Source organism: Tribolium castaneum, chromosome 1 (assembly GCF_031307605.1).
Source record: "Tribolium castaneum strain GA2 chromosome 1, icTriCast1.1, whole genome shotgun sequence".
NCBI lineage: Eukaryota > Metazoa > Arthropoda > Insecta > Coleoptera > Tenebrionidae > Tribolium > Tribolium castaneum.
This window is the reverse complement of record NC_087394.1, coordinates 13738191-13752676: the sequence shown is the minus strand read 5'-3', so window position 1 is coordinate 13752676 and position 14486 is coordinate 13738191. Positions and strand designations below refer to the sequence as shown.

The following is a 14486-nucleotide window of genomic DNA, read 5'->3' as shown; positions in this document are numbered from 1 at the left end:
GGTAACGGTATGTCTTGTGACACCTTATGTAAAAGAGCACTTCGAAAGCAGTACAACGCACTATATGTTTTCTAAATATTGTCAATGCCCAAGTGATAAAAAAATTAAATAAGTGTAGAATTATTGACTAAAATAAAATTTGTAATTTGGATATAAGCGATTTTTGTAAAAAATCCTGAAACAGGTTGATTTTTTATTTTCTTCGCACATCATTTGATGCATACGGTTTTTGTTTATGTTTTTAAAAATGCCCAGCCACCTCTAACTTTTTTTTTAATGTAACGGATGTCAAGTGTCACCTCATGTAAAAGAGCACTTTTCAAGGAAAACAACGCACTCTTTGTTTTCTGAATATTTTCAAAGCCTACGCGATAAAAAAATGAAAACCAATTTTTATAAGTTTAAATTAGGCAAATCACACTAGAAATGTTGCAAAATGTTAGAAAGTCATGCTACTATCGTTATGTTATTTCCGAAGAGAGGAACATTGTCTATTTTGAACAAATGTTGCATTAAATAATGTTCAACTTATAAAATTGGTTTTTATTTTTTCATCACGTAGGCTTTGAAGAAATTCAAAAAACAGTGGTGCGTTGTAATGCTTGCGAAAAGGGCTTTCATACGAGGTGTCACTTGATATACCATTACATTTGAAAACAAAAAGTTAGAGGTGGCTGTGCATTTCTGACAACAGATAAACAAAAACCATATTGTACCAAATGGCACATCCACAAAACAGCCCACCGACAAAATGGCCCACCACTAATATTTAAAAAGGTAATAATATGGACTAAAATAAGTCGAATTGTTTGCAAAGTATTTAGACAAACGATTAGGCCTGGTAGTGTTTCTTGGTATGTTCACAAAAACATTTAAGTCAACATTCACAGCCGGCTGTGAATATTGTCAAATATGAATAAATACAAAAACAATGCTTATAGTCTGCCCTATAATTGTTTATCATTTGAATTTAACTTTAAATAATTAAGACATCTAACAAATGTTATTTATGAATTTATTTATAAATGTTTCAAACTTTTCAAACATTGTGATTAAGAACAATTTTGATAAACGTCATTATTAAAATTGTAAATTTTAGTGTTTATTTGATTACGTAATAGAATTGAATTTTCATTCAACTAATTTTTTATTTGTTTGAAATTTTGACTTACTTTTTGATGTTTCAAAACTGTGTAAACGCCAACGTCGCATTTTATCAAATTATTTTTTTAAATAAGTTACTAAAACTGTTAAATAAACATAAAATTAGGTAATTAGCTATTAATTTTTTGAAGTGCTAATTTTGAGAGAAACTGCGACGTTGGCGTTTACATAGTTTGGAAACAGCTAATAAGAACTAGAGTTCCTTTCTTGGGAGAGTTCGGACACTGAACGTCAAACCGAGCCAATTTTGTCTTATGTGGTATATATTTCTATCCTTTTTATTAAAATTTTTGTTAGTAACTTATGTCAGAGGTTTATGTCGAAAATAATTTCAAGGTTATAATTTTTGTCAAATGCATAAAATGACATAATTTTACGTCAAATTTAACCAGGGACGTAGAAAACGTAGAAATTTTGGGATTACTATTTAAAAAAAGAAAATAATTGAATACCTACCAATATTAATGTGCACATTTCTGAAATTTTTCGATATTTATTTAATATTAAATACATAACTTAAAACATACTTCAATGCTAAAAATGCTTTTCTTTCAGTCACAATTTTTAGTTAAACATCTCGTCCCAAAAATTGGTCATCAAGAACCCTTCATATTCCCTGTCGTCTTTTTAAATTTTCTAAAAAATGATATTAAAGGTATGAAAAACGTAACAAAATCGTGAATTCCCAATAACTTTATAATTTGAAACGGAATCTAAAGTTCACGTAGATGCTAAAGGCGGCCAAGCAGTTACAGGTTCAACTTTCCTAAAAATTAGAACCAATTTTGGGGTTCAAGTACCTACGTATTTTGTAAATGCAGACAAATTCCCAAAATCTCATAGATTTTGTACATAACATTATTTAGACAATCCACTTTTCTAAATGCTTGTTAATAATAAACGTAAAACTTGGCAGGAAAGGTTCAATTTCTCTCTCTTTCATCGACGATTACCATTTCTTAAAGTTAAGGAAAAAATGTTAATGATGAAGAGTTTAGACGTAAAATTCTTGTACTTACAAAGAAATCTTTTTTAAAATTTGAAGTTCATATCAAGAAAAACAGTGAATTGACGACGACTGCCAGTCTAAACCATTTCTAAACGCAGTTAGTCGACGAAAAAAAGAAACATTTTTTGACAAATTTATTTAACTTTTCACCAAATTTCAAGTGTAACACCACTGATTTCTATCCCAATTTGTTTTTTTTACACATTCCAACCGACGTATATGAAACAAAATTTTGGAAATTGACGTTCAGTGTCCCAACTGTTTTGTCGCTAGGCTATTTTGTCGGAGCTTTTTTGTCGGTGGGCTATTTTGTCGGAGCTATTTTGCTCTTTTGTCGGGTCACAGTACCAAATAGTAGGCAAAGAAAAATAAAAATTGACCTGTTTCGGGAATTTTCACCAAAATCGCCCAAATCAAAATTATGAATTTTATTCCAGTAAAAATTCCACGCTGTATGTTTAATAGGGTAATCACCTTTTTTTGTAAGCAAGTCTTGTTTCACTGGCGACTCCTCTTGTTCCGTGAGTGTACCGTATCCGACCGACCATGAGCAAATTGCTCGACGTCTTTCTCTTCGTGTTGGTGGATCAGCCCAGGCTGCACTCAAACACACTCTTCGTCTTCCGGTTACACCTCCACGTAATGGCAATGATGTATTATCGCCACAGAGTGGCTGGATGGGTAACGTCATGGTGATGGGGGCCCTTCAACTTACGGGGAGCCACAAAGTAGAGTTCTTTTGACGCCTGAGGAAAACAATAAATTTCTATTAAGTAAATACGTACAAGGTAGTTCAAGTTATACAATTTGACAAAGAATAAATACTTCAATTTGATGTCAAACGTAAAAAACAACAAATATGGTATTCTTCCGTGTACTCAGGGTGACCCAAGGGTACGTGCAAGCTTGATAATTTTTCTACTAAGCAAGCTATCGATTTGTTTTTTTTAACTATAGCTCTGACAAAGAGGCACATTCTAAAACTATTTTGATTTGTATGTTTTACAGTATGTTCCAAAATAAAATACACTAGGTTCTGTTTTTTTAAATAAAAACCCCAAAATTTTTATTACATTTTCCAAATCGTGATTTTTTATGATTAAACTGTTCGCAAAAACTTTACATACATTCTGTCAGTATTACTTTGCGGTTTTACTAAAACTACTAAAATTGTTTCCTTTGTGATTGATGTACAATGACAATCAAAAAGAATGGCACCACGTTATAAATTTCAACAAGTAGGTTAGTTTACGAATTGTCCAGCTAGTTTACACAATATCCAGCTAGTTTATAAACTATCCAAAAATACACATTGACTGTATCATATCGAAATGTTTTGTGGCTGCAGTTTTAGGGGTGTCATTCTTTTCGATCGTGGCTGTATTTTTATTTCTACTACAACTTACAATTATTTGTTAAAATATACTCTCTTCGGAATAGTATGAAAGCGTTAAATTTTACAAAGGCCTACTCGATTTTATTTTTCGAAAAAACAACATGTTTTTATTTTGAAAATATCTCACAAACTTGACAAAGTAGACCCCACAAACCTAACATCGACAAAAAGCTCATAAAAAATGCCATCCAATAATGCAATAAAATATAGGATGTTGCATTTGAAAAAGTCAACTTATTGCCATTTTTAAGATGTCATTTTCAGAAAATTGTAGTAGGCGATGGAATATCGACTCCGAGTTCACTTTCACTGCAAAAGATGCGATAAAGCTTAAGAAATCTATTGGAAAAAAGTTGATTAAATCATCTTGTATGGTTCTGAAATTACATATTATTTTTCTGTACGTGTATGCACAATAGTATTTTGACACGTAAGTTGTCAAAAACTATGTCAGATAGGTCTAAGAAACCCAGATGTGTTATATCGACAATTTGATTGCGAATTCAAAAATGTAACAAAAACTTGGGGTTTTTAAAAAAAAACAAAACTTAGTAGGGTGTTTTATTTTGGAACAGCCCTGCATACAATTCAAAATATTTTTAAAATGGGTCTTATTGTCGAACCTATTGTTTAAAAAAAATCAAGTCGATATACAGAAAACTATATTTAAAAACGATTAACGTTCCATTTCAAAAATAATACTGTAAATACTTTTTCTACAGTGAAAGAAATATTATCTTAGCTCTTTTAAATTCGAGACAATTAATTCTTTAATTCCAACTTAATAAACCCTGATACTAAAGGTACTAAAAATTAATTATGCTTTTGCTTTTGAAACTTATATCTCTCACGGTACCATTACCTATAATTAAAAAAAAATCAAACAAAATTCTTCTAATTGCAACAGATTCATTAAATTAAAAGAAATAAAAATTGTTGAGTCTAATTCGAAAAATAAAATGTTGTATTCCACTCGTCTTCGTGTAAATCAGCTCATTATTCCACCTCTAACCACTCGTTTTCACTAGTGTTTTAAATTTTTAAATATTTATACAGGTTCCCCCTGTGTACTTGAATGTAAATTTTGAAAAAAAAATTTGAAAATTTTAGGTAACTGAACTTTTAAGTTTGTATAACTTTGAACAACGAAAATAAATTTAAGTTATGCATTATTATCCACAATTCTGATTGAACGAAACTTATTTTCTATTTAATACACTCAGTTCAGTGGCAAAAACGATTGTTTTCGAAGAAGAATAGGTTCCATAGGTTCCAAGCTACTTGGGTTAACAAAGTATTTGAAAAATTCAAAGTATGTACAAAGTTCTAATCAAAAATGTTTAAAATTTAACAAACTGTGGCAATACAAATGCTTGCGAACAAAGCAAAGACACGCTCTTTTTGCCTAAAGTAGACTTAGGTGAGCCGTTAATTTAAAAATTTAAAATCTTAATTAATCTTAAATCCTCTGAAGTTTTATGTCATCTGAATTCAGGATTGTCACTTTGAAAAAAAAATAAACAAATAGATATAATAATTTGAAATGCCTTTAAAATAAATAAAAATATTAATATTTTCGGTAATTAGATAAGAATATTTACAGGGTGATTCAGGGTTATTTCTGATTTTTTTAATATGCAACCAATAATACCGATTGCAGCTGACCAGATTGGTAATTGTTAAAAAATTTCAAAAATAATCCACAGTTACATTGTTCTGAATATTGTTTGTCAAGTTTGTCTTAACACTTGGACTATTATTATTTAAAAATTAAAAAACCAATGTTGATTCAATTAATGTGTTTGAAACTAAAAAGTGTCAATGTGATAAGTGCAATTAGTAATTTTGGTTGCATCTTAGGACACGTCAGAAATTAACCACTATTGACCCACCCTGTATTTTTTGGCGGACAGTAAAAATTGTGATAGATACCCTGTAAATTGATGAACGAACTATAAAAACTATAAAAAATAAGATCACTTGATCACCTTCCAAAAATTAAGTTTTTGAAAATTTCTTTTTGCATTTTTTAGTGGCCAATATTTTCCGATTAAAATTCAATTCCATTTATTCAGAAGTGTAATAAAGGACATCCAAACTCCACTTAACCCTTTAACTTAAAGGTCAAAATTTATCTTACAATAACTCTAGTAATCCAAAAACGCATTAAAAATAACTTTCCATTTAAAATAAAAATGTTGGTAGGGACTTCCGGTATAACCGGAAATGTCACCATCTTGAAAGTATTTTCATTGAGCAGGATCTAAGAGATTATGGTTGTATACAAATTTTCAGATGATTATCATTATTAGAACTCCCAATACTTCTAATGTAGGGTTTAGACGGAACAGCCTTTAAATTACAGTATTAGCTGTTTCAAAACTATAAAAACGCATTTTCTCTCAAAAATAGCTGTTATAAATTATTCAAGCACTTTAGAAAAATAATAGCTGATGTAATTTATACTTTCAATGAAAGATCTAATCATTAATAACTATTTTGTAATTTTATCATTCTTATTTAAAAAAATAATTTGGCGTTTTTATAGTTTTGAATCAGCTAATAGATGCCATTAAAAAAATATGTAACTTTGCAGAACAAAAATCCAGAGAAATATTTTACATGAAAAACGATCACACAAATTAATTCTTCTTTTTTCAGAAATCCTTCAATAGTTATTATATGAATTTTTAACCAAACTGCTTACAGTCAGACATTCCGTTTATGAAAAAAACGAGTTGTCAAACGATTCAACTTCGGCTTAATTGGATCCAATAATTACATCTACTAATATGATAGCAGTGTTAATATTATTGGTGTTTTTATAAAAGTTCAAAACCAATAAAATGTGACTGAATTTAAAACGTTTCATAAATTAAATGAATTGAACGCAGATACTGTTGAGGCAACTTTGAATGTATTGGATAAAAACTAGTTATTGGGTTAAAACATTCATTCATTCTATTATCTAAAAAAAAATAAGAAAGAAATATTATAAAACAATACAAAACTAAACTTTGAGGGGAAGAATAAAACTTGAATGGCCTCAAGTGCAGACCAGTAAAACAAAGTTGAAGCACCCACAACACATTTTACTCTGAATAAAGTTTTGATAAAAGCTTCAACTTATAAATTACTAGCTTACAACAAATACACATAGGGTGAATCAGGTCTACCAACGTCACTAGTTACAAAATCTGGATAAACGATAAAAATCTTTGGAGTTCCACCAATTTTTATTTAAGCAAAATTTGGTTTATTCATTGTTTACGATTTTCGATGGTAATACTGAAAAATTTAAACATAAAAAAAATAAGCGAAACAGTTCATTGCACCCTCTTCTATATGTGCTACATATCACGTCTGACATGATAAAAAACAATCTATAAAATTTATAGCTTGTTGTTTTTCTTAGTCACGTCTTCCCATCTAACAATGAATTTATTAATTCGCCATAAATTTTCAAAGAAGCATAAAATTTAATTAACTGGAAAAATGACATTTCAGGAAACCTGCTTTCCTCAACACCAAAAAAAAAACACTGAATATTTTCTAAAATATGTTTGTTATTTTCTTTCCTGATTTGCATAGAACGACCCCAAAACAATGACCCGACAATTTATAGAACCCGTAATATCTATTTTTACATATTATACAGGGTGACCCAGGGATGTGTAATCGGTCTATAACTTTTTTGGGAATTAAAATATTGCTATGCTGGTTTTATTATCCGATAGATCGACTTAAATTCGACAAACTAAAAATATTTTTATTATGCACAGGGTGTTGTATTCAGGGAGGTGAACCAAAGTTATATTTTTTAATGGAACATCCCTATATATTTTTCCATTATTGGATTCTAGGCAAAAAAATATTGCAACTTTATATAAACTATTATGGGTTTATCTTTTATCGTTTTGGAATTATTCAACTTTTCGTTATAAAAAAGACCAATTTTTGAAAAATCACTGCGAAGTGGCCTATGAATATTTTCCGGTAAATTTGCAATAGAAAAATTCAGAATACCTTCTAATTTTAGCAAATGGACGACTTTCAGTTAAAACACGCAGATAATATACTGAGTGTGCCAAAACCCAAAAAGTTGAATAACTCATTTTTTTTTAACTGAACACTATGTATTTTTTTCATGTATCGATAGTATTTTTGATAAGGTTTCTAACGGTATGGGGTTTGCATAGCATATTTAAAATATTTTTTGAGATTTTTCAAAAAAACATTTTATTACAAGAAAATTTGTTATCCTAGAATATGAAAAGTCAAATGGTAATTTATTTTTTGATATGTACTATTGTGACTAATTACATTAATAACCTGATTATTACTTGATACATAAATGAATTTTGCTTATCAAGAATTAATAATAAAATAAATTATATATATATAATATAATTATATAATTATATATATAATTATATATATATATATATATATATATATATATATATCATATATAAATATATCAAACATATATTTGAACACTTTAAGAAATACTTCAAATTTGCTATACAAACCGCATATCATTAGAAAGCTTATGAAAAATGCTATCGATGCGTCTAAAGAAATACATGGTGTTCCATTTAAAAAAATGAGTTATTCAAGTTTTTACGTTTTGACACACCCTGTACATTATCTGCGTGTTTCAAGTAAAAGTGGGCTACTGTTAAAACTACAGAGTATTATAAGTTTTCCTGTTCCAAATTTTTCTGAAAATATTCATAGGCGACTTCGCAATGATTTTTCAAAAATTGGTCTTTTTTATAACGAAAAGTTAAATAATTCCGAAACGAAAAGAGATAGACCCATAATAGTTTATATAAAGTTACATTATTTTTTTGCGTAGAATCCAATTATGCAAAAATATATAGGATGTTCCATTTAAAAAATGTAACTTTGGTTCACCACCCTGTATACAATAAAAATATTTTTAATTTGTGGACTTTAAGTCGTTCTATCGGATAGTGAAAACGGCATGGCAATATTTCAAATAGCAAAAAAGTTATAGATCGATTACGCACCCTTGGGTCACCCTGTATTTGTTAACTATAATTTAATAATTCACTGAAAGCTTACCACCATTGTGTATTCTTGTAATGCACAATCCAAGGTACTTCTGAAACAGAAAATCACGGGTTAGTTAAGAAGTTTACACCGTTTGATCTAATTAAAATAATACATTGTCAGCATTCCGTAGAACAAACATTCCCACAACGAAAAAAGTTAATTGGAAGGAATTATTTTTAATTCGTTTCCGATTTCTTTAATTCGTTCTGAACCCATCAAAATTTTATCGAAAAAGAATGTGCTTTCACTGTTGTTGGCTAATCTTCTCCAAGATGTTATTTTGAGATTCAACACGTAGATATATTTTAAAATTTCCTATTTACATTGGAAAATTTTGTTCTAAGGCATGCAGGTACGCTAAAACATCACTTTTCCATTTAAAAGTGACGCACAAGTACAAGTTTTTTCTTATTTTTTAAACAAACACAAATTCGCCAAAGTTGACAAAACCTAAAGTGATTTGATTGGCCGATTGTGTCTATTTCTGTGCCGAATAACACGGTTTTCGTTTTAGGAAACAACAGTTCATGGCACTTTTTCCGGCTGTACCTATTTTTAATTACCGATTAGATAATGTGAAATTTTGTGGCTTATTTCAATATTGCCTCAATTTTTTGCGAGTATTTGCTGATATTTTTAAGGTTGTTTGTTGGCTCTACACGCAATCACGCACCTAGTGTGTGTAATTAGCAAAATACGGAAAACGCAAAACGTTGTTAATAATTTTAATTACAATTATTTTCTATAAACAATCTGCCTAAAGTGATTAAAATTTAAATAATGTTGGTAATAATCAATTATTTATATTAGTTGCTCTTAATTCGCATTCGTCGTTCACCTTAAGGTCATCATTCAATTTCTAGAGAAACAGTAACTGGAATCAGAGCAGAAATGCTACGACGAAATACTAAAGAATTTACTGAAAAGCTGAGGCAACACTACACCGAGCAAAAAATCGGATATTTGGGATAATTATTCTAATCTAAATTTTGGGTTTTAGCGCGAAAACCAGTTTTTTTTCCGTTTAATGTGAAAAAAGGTATAAATTAGAATTGCAAAAATTAAAAAAAATGGATACATTAACGGACACGCAACTGGTTTTAAAAATAAAACAATTGCCAAGACTAAACACTTCAAATTAATAACAACAATAAAAATATTTTTGTTTAATAAAGCAACAAACACACCTAAACAATATTCGAATTAGTAAAGTCAGAAAGTGTTCAATAATTGCAAAACCTGTGTTTTTTCCGTTGAACTGTCTTGATCAAGTTGCGTTACAATGAAACCAAATATTTAGATTACATAAAATAACGTACCCATTTTGAAATGTTATCAACAGGAAGGATATTTATCACAAAAATGTAGCTAAGTGTGTTGAATTTGAGCTGATAATAAGTATCATCTTGTTGTTGAATAATAAGAATTAAAAAAAAAATACTGAAAATAGCCAACTAGTAATCAACTGATTCTTGTCTTGAATCAAGAAAACATTCCTCTGAACATATATTTACGTTAAAATATGCAAACTAGATTTTTATGTAAAGGGTCTGCAACCTGGCTATTTAGGAAAAATACATCGCATAAATAAAGCAAGAGTTTGTGGAAAATTTTAATAAAAAAATTTTCGCAGCCGATTACATCTCAACACCTACATACAAGGTGATTCAAAAATACCGGGATGAATTAAGTATGAAAAAACACTTGAGAAAGAGTAAAATTAGATGCTACCTTGAATTACAAAAGTGAAATACTATTCATGAAATAACGAACTAAAATCGGTTTGAAAATTATGTAGACGGTCAAGGTCACAAGCTTGGAATAAATCACTCTATATACTATAGCAAAGTTCAATTGCTAATTCAATTGAATTACCAAATTTTGTTTACATAAATTGTCCTCCTAGTCATGAAATATTTGTACAGTTAATTATTCCTTGCATTAACTTTTGAATGGGGAAAACTTAATTTGCATTTTTGCAACAAGTTGCGACTACGGAGGACTATGACTTAGGAGACGAAACGAGTTACAAAATCGCAGGATTTTCTGAGCCCAAAAAAGTAGTGCAGTAGAGTAAAAAGGACGGCGCTTCGAGCGTTAAACCGTGACGGCGCCAAATTAAATTAATTTAAATTCAACCAGTTCGCTAATTAATTGGAAAAAATGCAGAAATGTTGAGCTTTGCACTCTTAATAGACTAAGAAAAACTGTCGACTAAAATTTTCATAAAAAAAATATAAGAAAAAAACTTATTTAAAATTTAAAATTTGCGCTTCGTCGCGTATTTTTCAAAAAAGTTACAAGAAAAATGGTAAGTAAAAAGATGCAGGGAATTAAACTTCCATTAAAAAATTCAGCGAAACCAAATCTTTATCTTCAACAGTTCCATTTTACCGGTTGTAAAGTAATTTATAGCTAAACTGTTAAAGATAGAAATATGGTGTGCGGACTTTTTTGTAGTGAATTTAATTCTTTACACCTTTGTTCCTTACATTTTTTTGTATCTTCAATTGTATTCCCAGCGTTTTGATAAATATGCGATGGTGCGCAAAAAATTATCGCTTAGAATTAACAATTTGCGTTGCACCTTATATTTTTGCGAACGCTGTGAATATAGTTGAAGATATAAAAAAAGTGTAAGGAACAAAGTTGTAGAGAATTAAATTTTCTACAAAAAAGTCCGCGACACCATATTTCTATCTTCAACGGTTTAGCTATAAATTAACTTTCCAATACTTGACCACCGGCACAATGAAGCAAATCTGTCGCTTGAGCGTCTTTGAACGACTTTGGGGCCTAAATGGTTAAAGATAAAGATATGGTGTCGCGGACTTTTTTGTAAGAAATTTTAATCTCTACAACTTTTTTCCTAACATTTTTATTACAGCCGTAACCGTATTCACAGCATTTTGAAAAATATGCGGCAGAGTGCAAATTGGTAAACGTTTGAAAATGTTTTAAATATAGTTTAGGAATATAATTTTTGCATTATTTTTATCTCCTACTATTGAGAATTTACTACTCTATCCGCCTGTATTTTTTTATTCGTCTTGTGCTAACCGTTAATTAATTACAACTATTTTTATAAATTAATTGTTCTAAAAACTTGAACGATAATAGAACAACTGCGCCTCTGGTGACAATAATGGAACTATCGAGTACGAGGACGTTTTATTTGTACGTCGTTTTAGATATCCATGGTTGTGACGTAGATACGTATGGTCCACAAACTAAAAATATTTTTATTATACACAGGGCGTTGTATACAGTATGGTAAACCAAAGTTATATATTTTTTAAATGTAACACCCTATACATTTTTGCATAATTAGATTCTACGCAAAAACATAAAGTAACTTTATATAAACTATTATGAGTTTATCTTTTTTCGTTTCGAAATTATTCAACTTATCGTTATAAAAAAGTCCAATTTTTGAAAAATCATTGTAAGACGCCTATGAATATTTTGCGGCAAATTTGCAACAGAAAAATTCAGAATATCATGTAGTTTTAGGACATAGTCGACTTTTACTTGCAACACTGAAATAACGTACAGGGTGTGCCAAAACGAAAAAAGTTGAATAACTCATTTTTTTCGAATGGAACACTATGTGTTTCTTTACACGTATCGATAGCATTTTTTATAAGCTTTCTAACGACATACGGTTTGGATAGCAAATTTGAAATATTTCCTAAAGTGTTATTTTTTTTTCTTTTTTCTTTATTTTATTATTAATTCTTGATAGTAAAATTTATTTATGTATCAAGTAATAATTCAATTACTACTGTAATTAGTCACATTAGTGACTAACATATCAAAAAATAAATTACCATTTGACTTATCAGATTTTAAATAACAAATTTTCTTGTTAGAAAATATTTTTTTTAATCTTGTAAAATGTTTTAAATTTTCTATGCAAACCCTATACCATTCTAAAACTTATGCAAAAATCTATCGACGCGCAAAAATACATGGTGTTCCATTTGAAAAAAATTAGATATTCCCCTTTGCGTTTTGCGTGTTTCAAGTAAAAGTCTATTATTTGCTAAAGCTGCAAGGTATTCTGAGTTTTTCTGTGGCAAATTTGGCAGAAAATATTCATTTGCGACTTCGTAGTGATTTTTCAAAAATTGATCTTTTTTATAACGATAAGTTGAATAATTCCGAAAGAAAAAGAAATAGGCCTATACTAATTTATACAAAGTTACATTATTTTTTGTGTAGAATCTAAACGTTCCAATTAAAAAAAATTAATTTTGGTTCACCACCCTGTATACAACACCCTGTGTATAATAAGCATATTTTTAGTTCGTGGACTTTAATCTATCGGATAATGAAAACGGCATGGCAATATTTTAAATAGCAAAAGACCGATTACACAGCCCTGGGTCACCCTGTATATTCTGTTCTATATTGATAAGTATTGCCAACCTAAAAAACAAAATCATGAGCCTTACTAAATGCAAATTTAATCAAAGCACATAATTCTTTGAGTTAAAAGTATTAAGCGATCCACATCGACTAGACCGACTTTTAAATTAATTTTAAATTCGTTACTTCGGTCCAAAAATTAAACGTGAGTTAAAACACAAATAAACACCTCATTAAATAACAAAAAGTGCAGAAACTCATCAATTTAATGAACTCGTAATTACTCCATCTTCAAAATTAATTTTTATTATATTTGTAATAGATCACGCGATATTTTTTCACCTGCAAAAAATCTAATTTGTTGATGTGGAAAAATCCCGCTACAATCCAACGCCCAGAATAATTAATGATATTGGAAATAATTTACATTCTATGCAAAAAATTAATTATCGAAACGGCATCGTAAGCTATTTAAATTGAGGACAGTCACAATAATAGTTCACCCTGTAAATTCCATCAAGTGACTAAACTCAGGTGCATTTATTAGAGTCCAAATTTCTCAAATTCAATGTCGATGATTCAACATCTACAATTACATATCAACACTATTAGCTCACCATACACAATATTATTATTGCTACCTATATGATCAGTTAAGAGGAAACAAAAAAGCTAACAAGATTTTCTTTAACCGTCTTTTAATAATTCCAACCACAGCTTCCTTGATTAATGAAGGAACTTTCCCTTCACACGGCTGGCCGCATTGCTTAGTTCCTTGGCACATTTTTGTTTCTGAGAGGGAGCCACTATAAAGTAAAACAATTCTGACAGTTCTAAGGTTAAGTGTTGTCACATGCTGTCAGTGCAGAAAATTTCTAAGGCAAAACGCATTAGTTTTAGCTGTATAGTTGTAGAAAACGTATTCTACAAACATTTGGCACGTGTTTTTACTATGAGGAACCAAAAGCGCATGTTGCCATGTGAGTGACCAAGAGCATATGCCAAGAGCGAACTGCGAAACACAAAACGAACGTAAAAAGCGTCATACAAACTTGAACATTTTGCCGAATAGTTAACAAACATTTTTATGCTCACGAAAATGATCAAAAGAGTGTTGGAACGCATTTGCAATCAACTGTACAAAATGTACCCATTAGTGTCCAAATGCTTTGCATTTCAAATTTAGATTAAAACTTGTGGAAAAAAATGAAACTAAGCTTTGTCTTGCCTTCCTGTTAGTAAAATTTTGTATAAATCTTGTGCAAAAGAGGTTGAAAACTTAAATTTGTAAAAAATATGACGGCTGTCACGTTTGAAACCAAGTGAATTTTTCAGCAGCAACTAATAGATGGCGCTACAATAAAGTAAGCTCTCAAAAAACACTTTTTTTGTTCAATGCGACCAGCCGTGTAAAGGGTACCTCCCTTCACTAATCAAGGAAGCTGTGATTCCAACGAACGAAAA

At 29.8% G+C, this 14486-nt stretch overlaps 1 protein-coding gene across 3 annotated transcripts in view; it reads right to left on the bottom strand.

Annotated features, from left to right (window-relative positions):
* LOC656253 (uncharacterized protein) overlaps nt 1–14486 on the bottom strand; it is a 57336-nt gene that overhangs the window by 17957 nt on the left and 24893 nt on the right. For all 3 annotated transcript variants that reach the window (XM_015978359.2, XM_962794.5, XM_064355874.1), the window contains exons 2-3: nt 8661–8700; nt 2648–2919 (exon numbers count right to left, since the gene is read on the bottom strand). In XM_015978359.2, the coding sequence (XP_015833845.1) occupies nt 2648–2864 (217 nt within the window). In that variant the 5' untranslated portion in view covers nt 2865–2919; nt 8661–8700. The remainder of the gene's footprint in view (nt 1–2647; nt 2920–8660; nt 8701–14486) is intronic.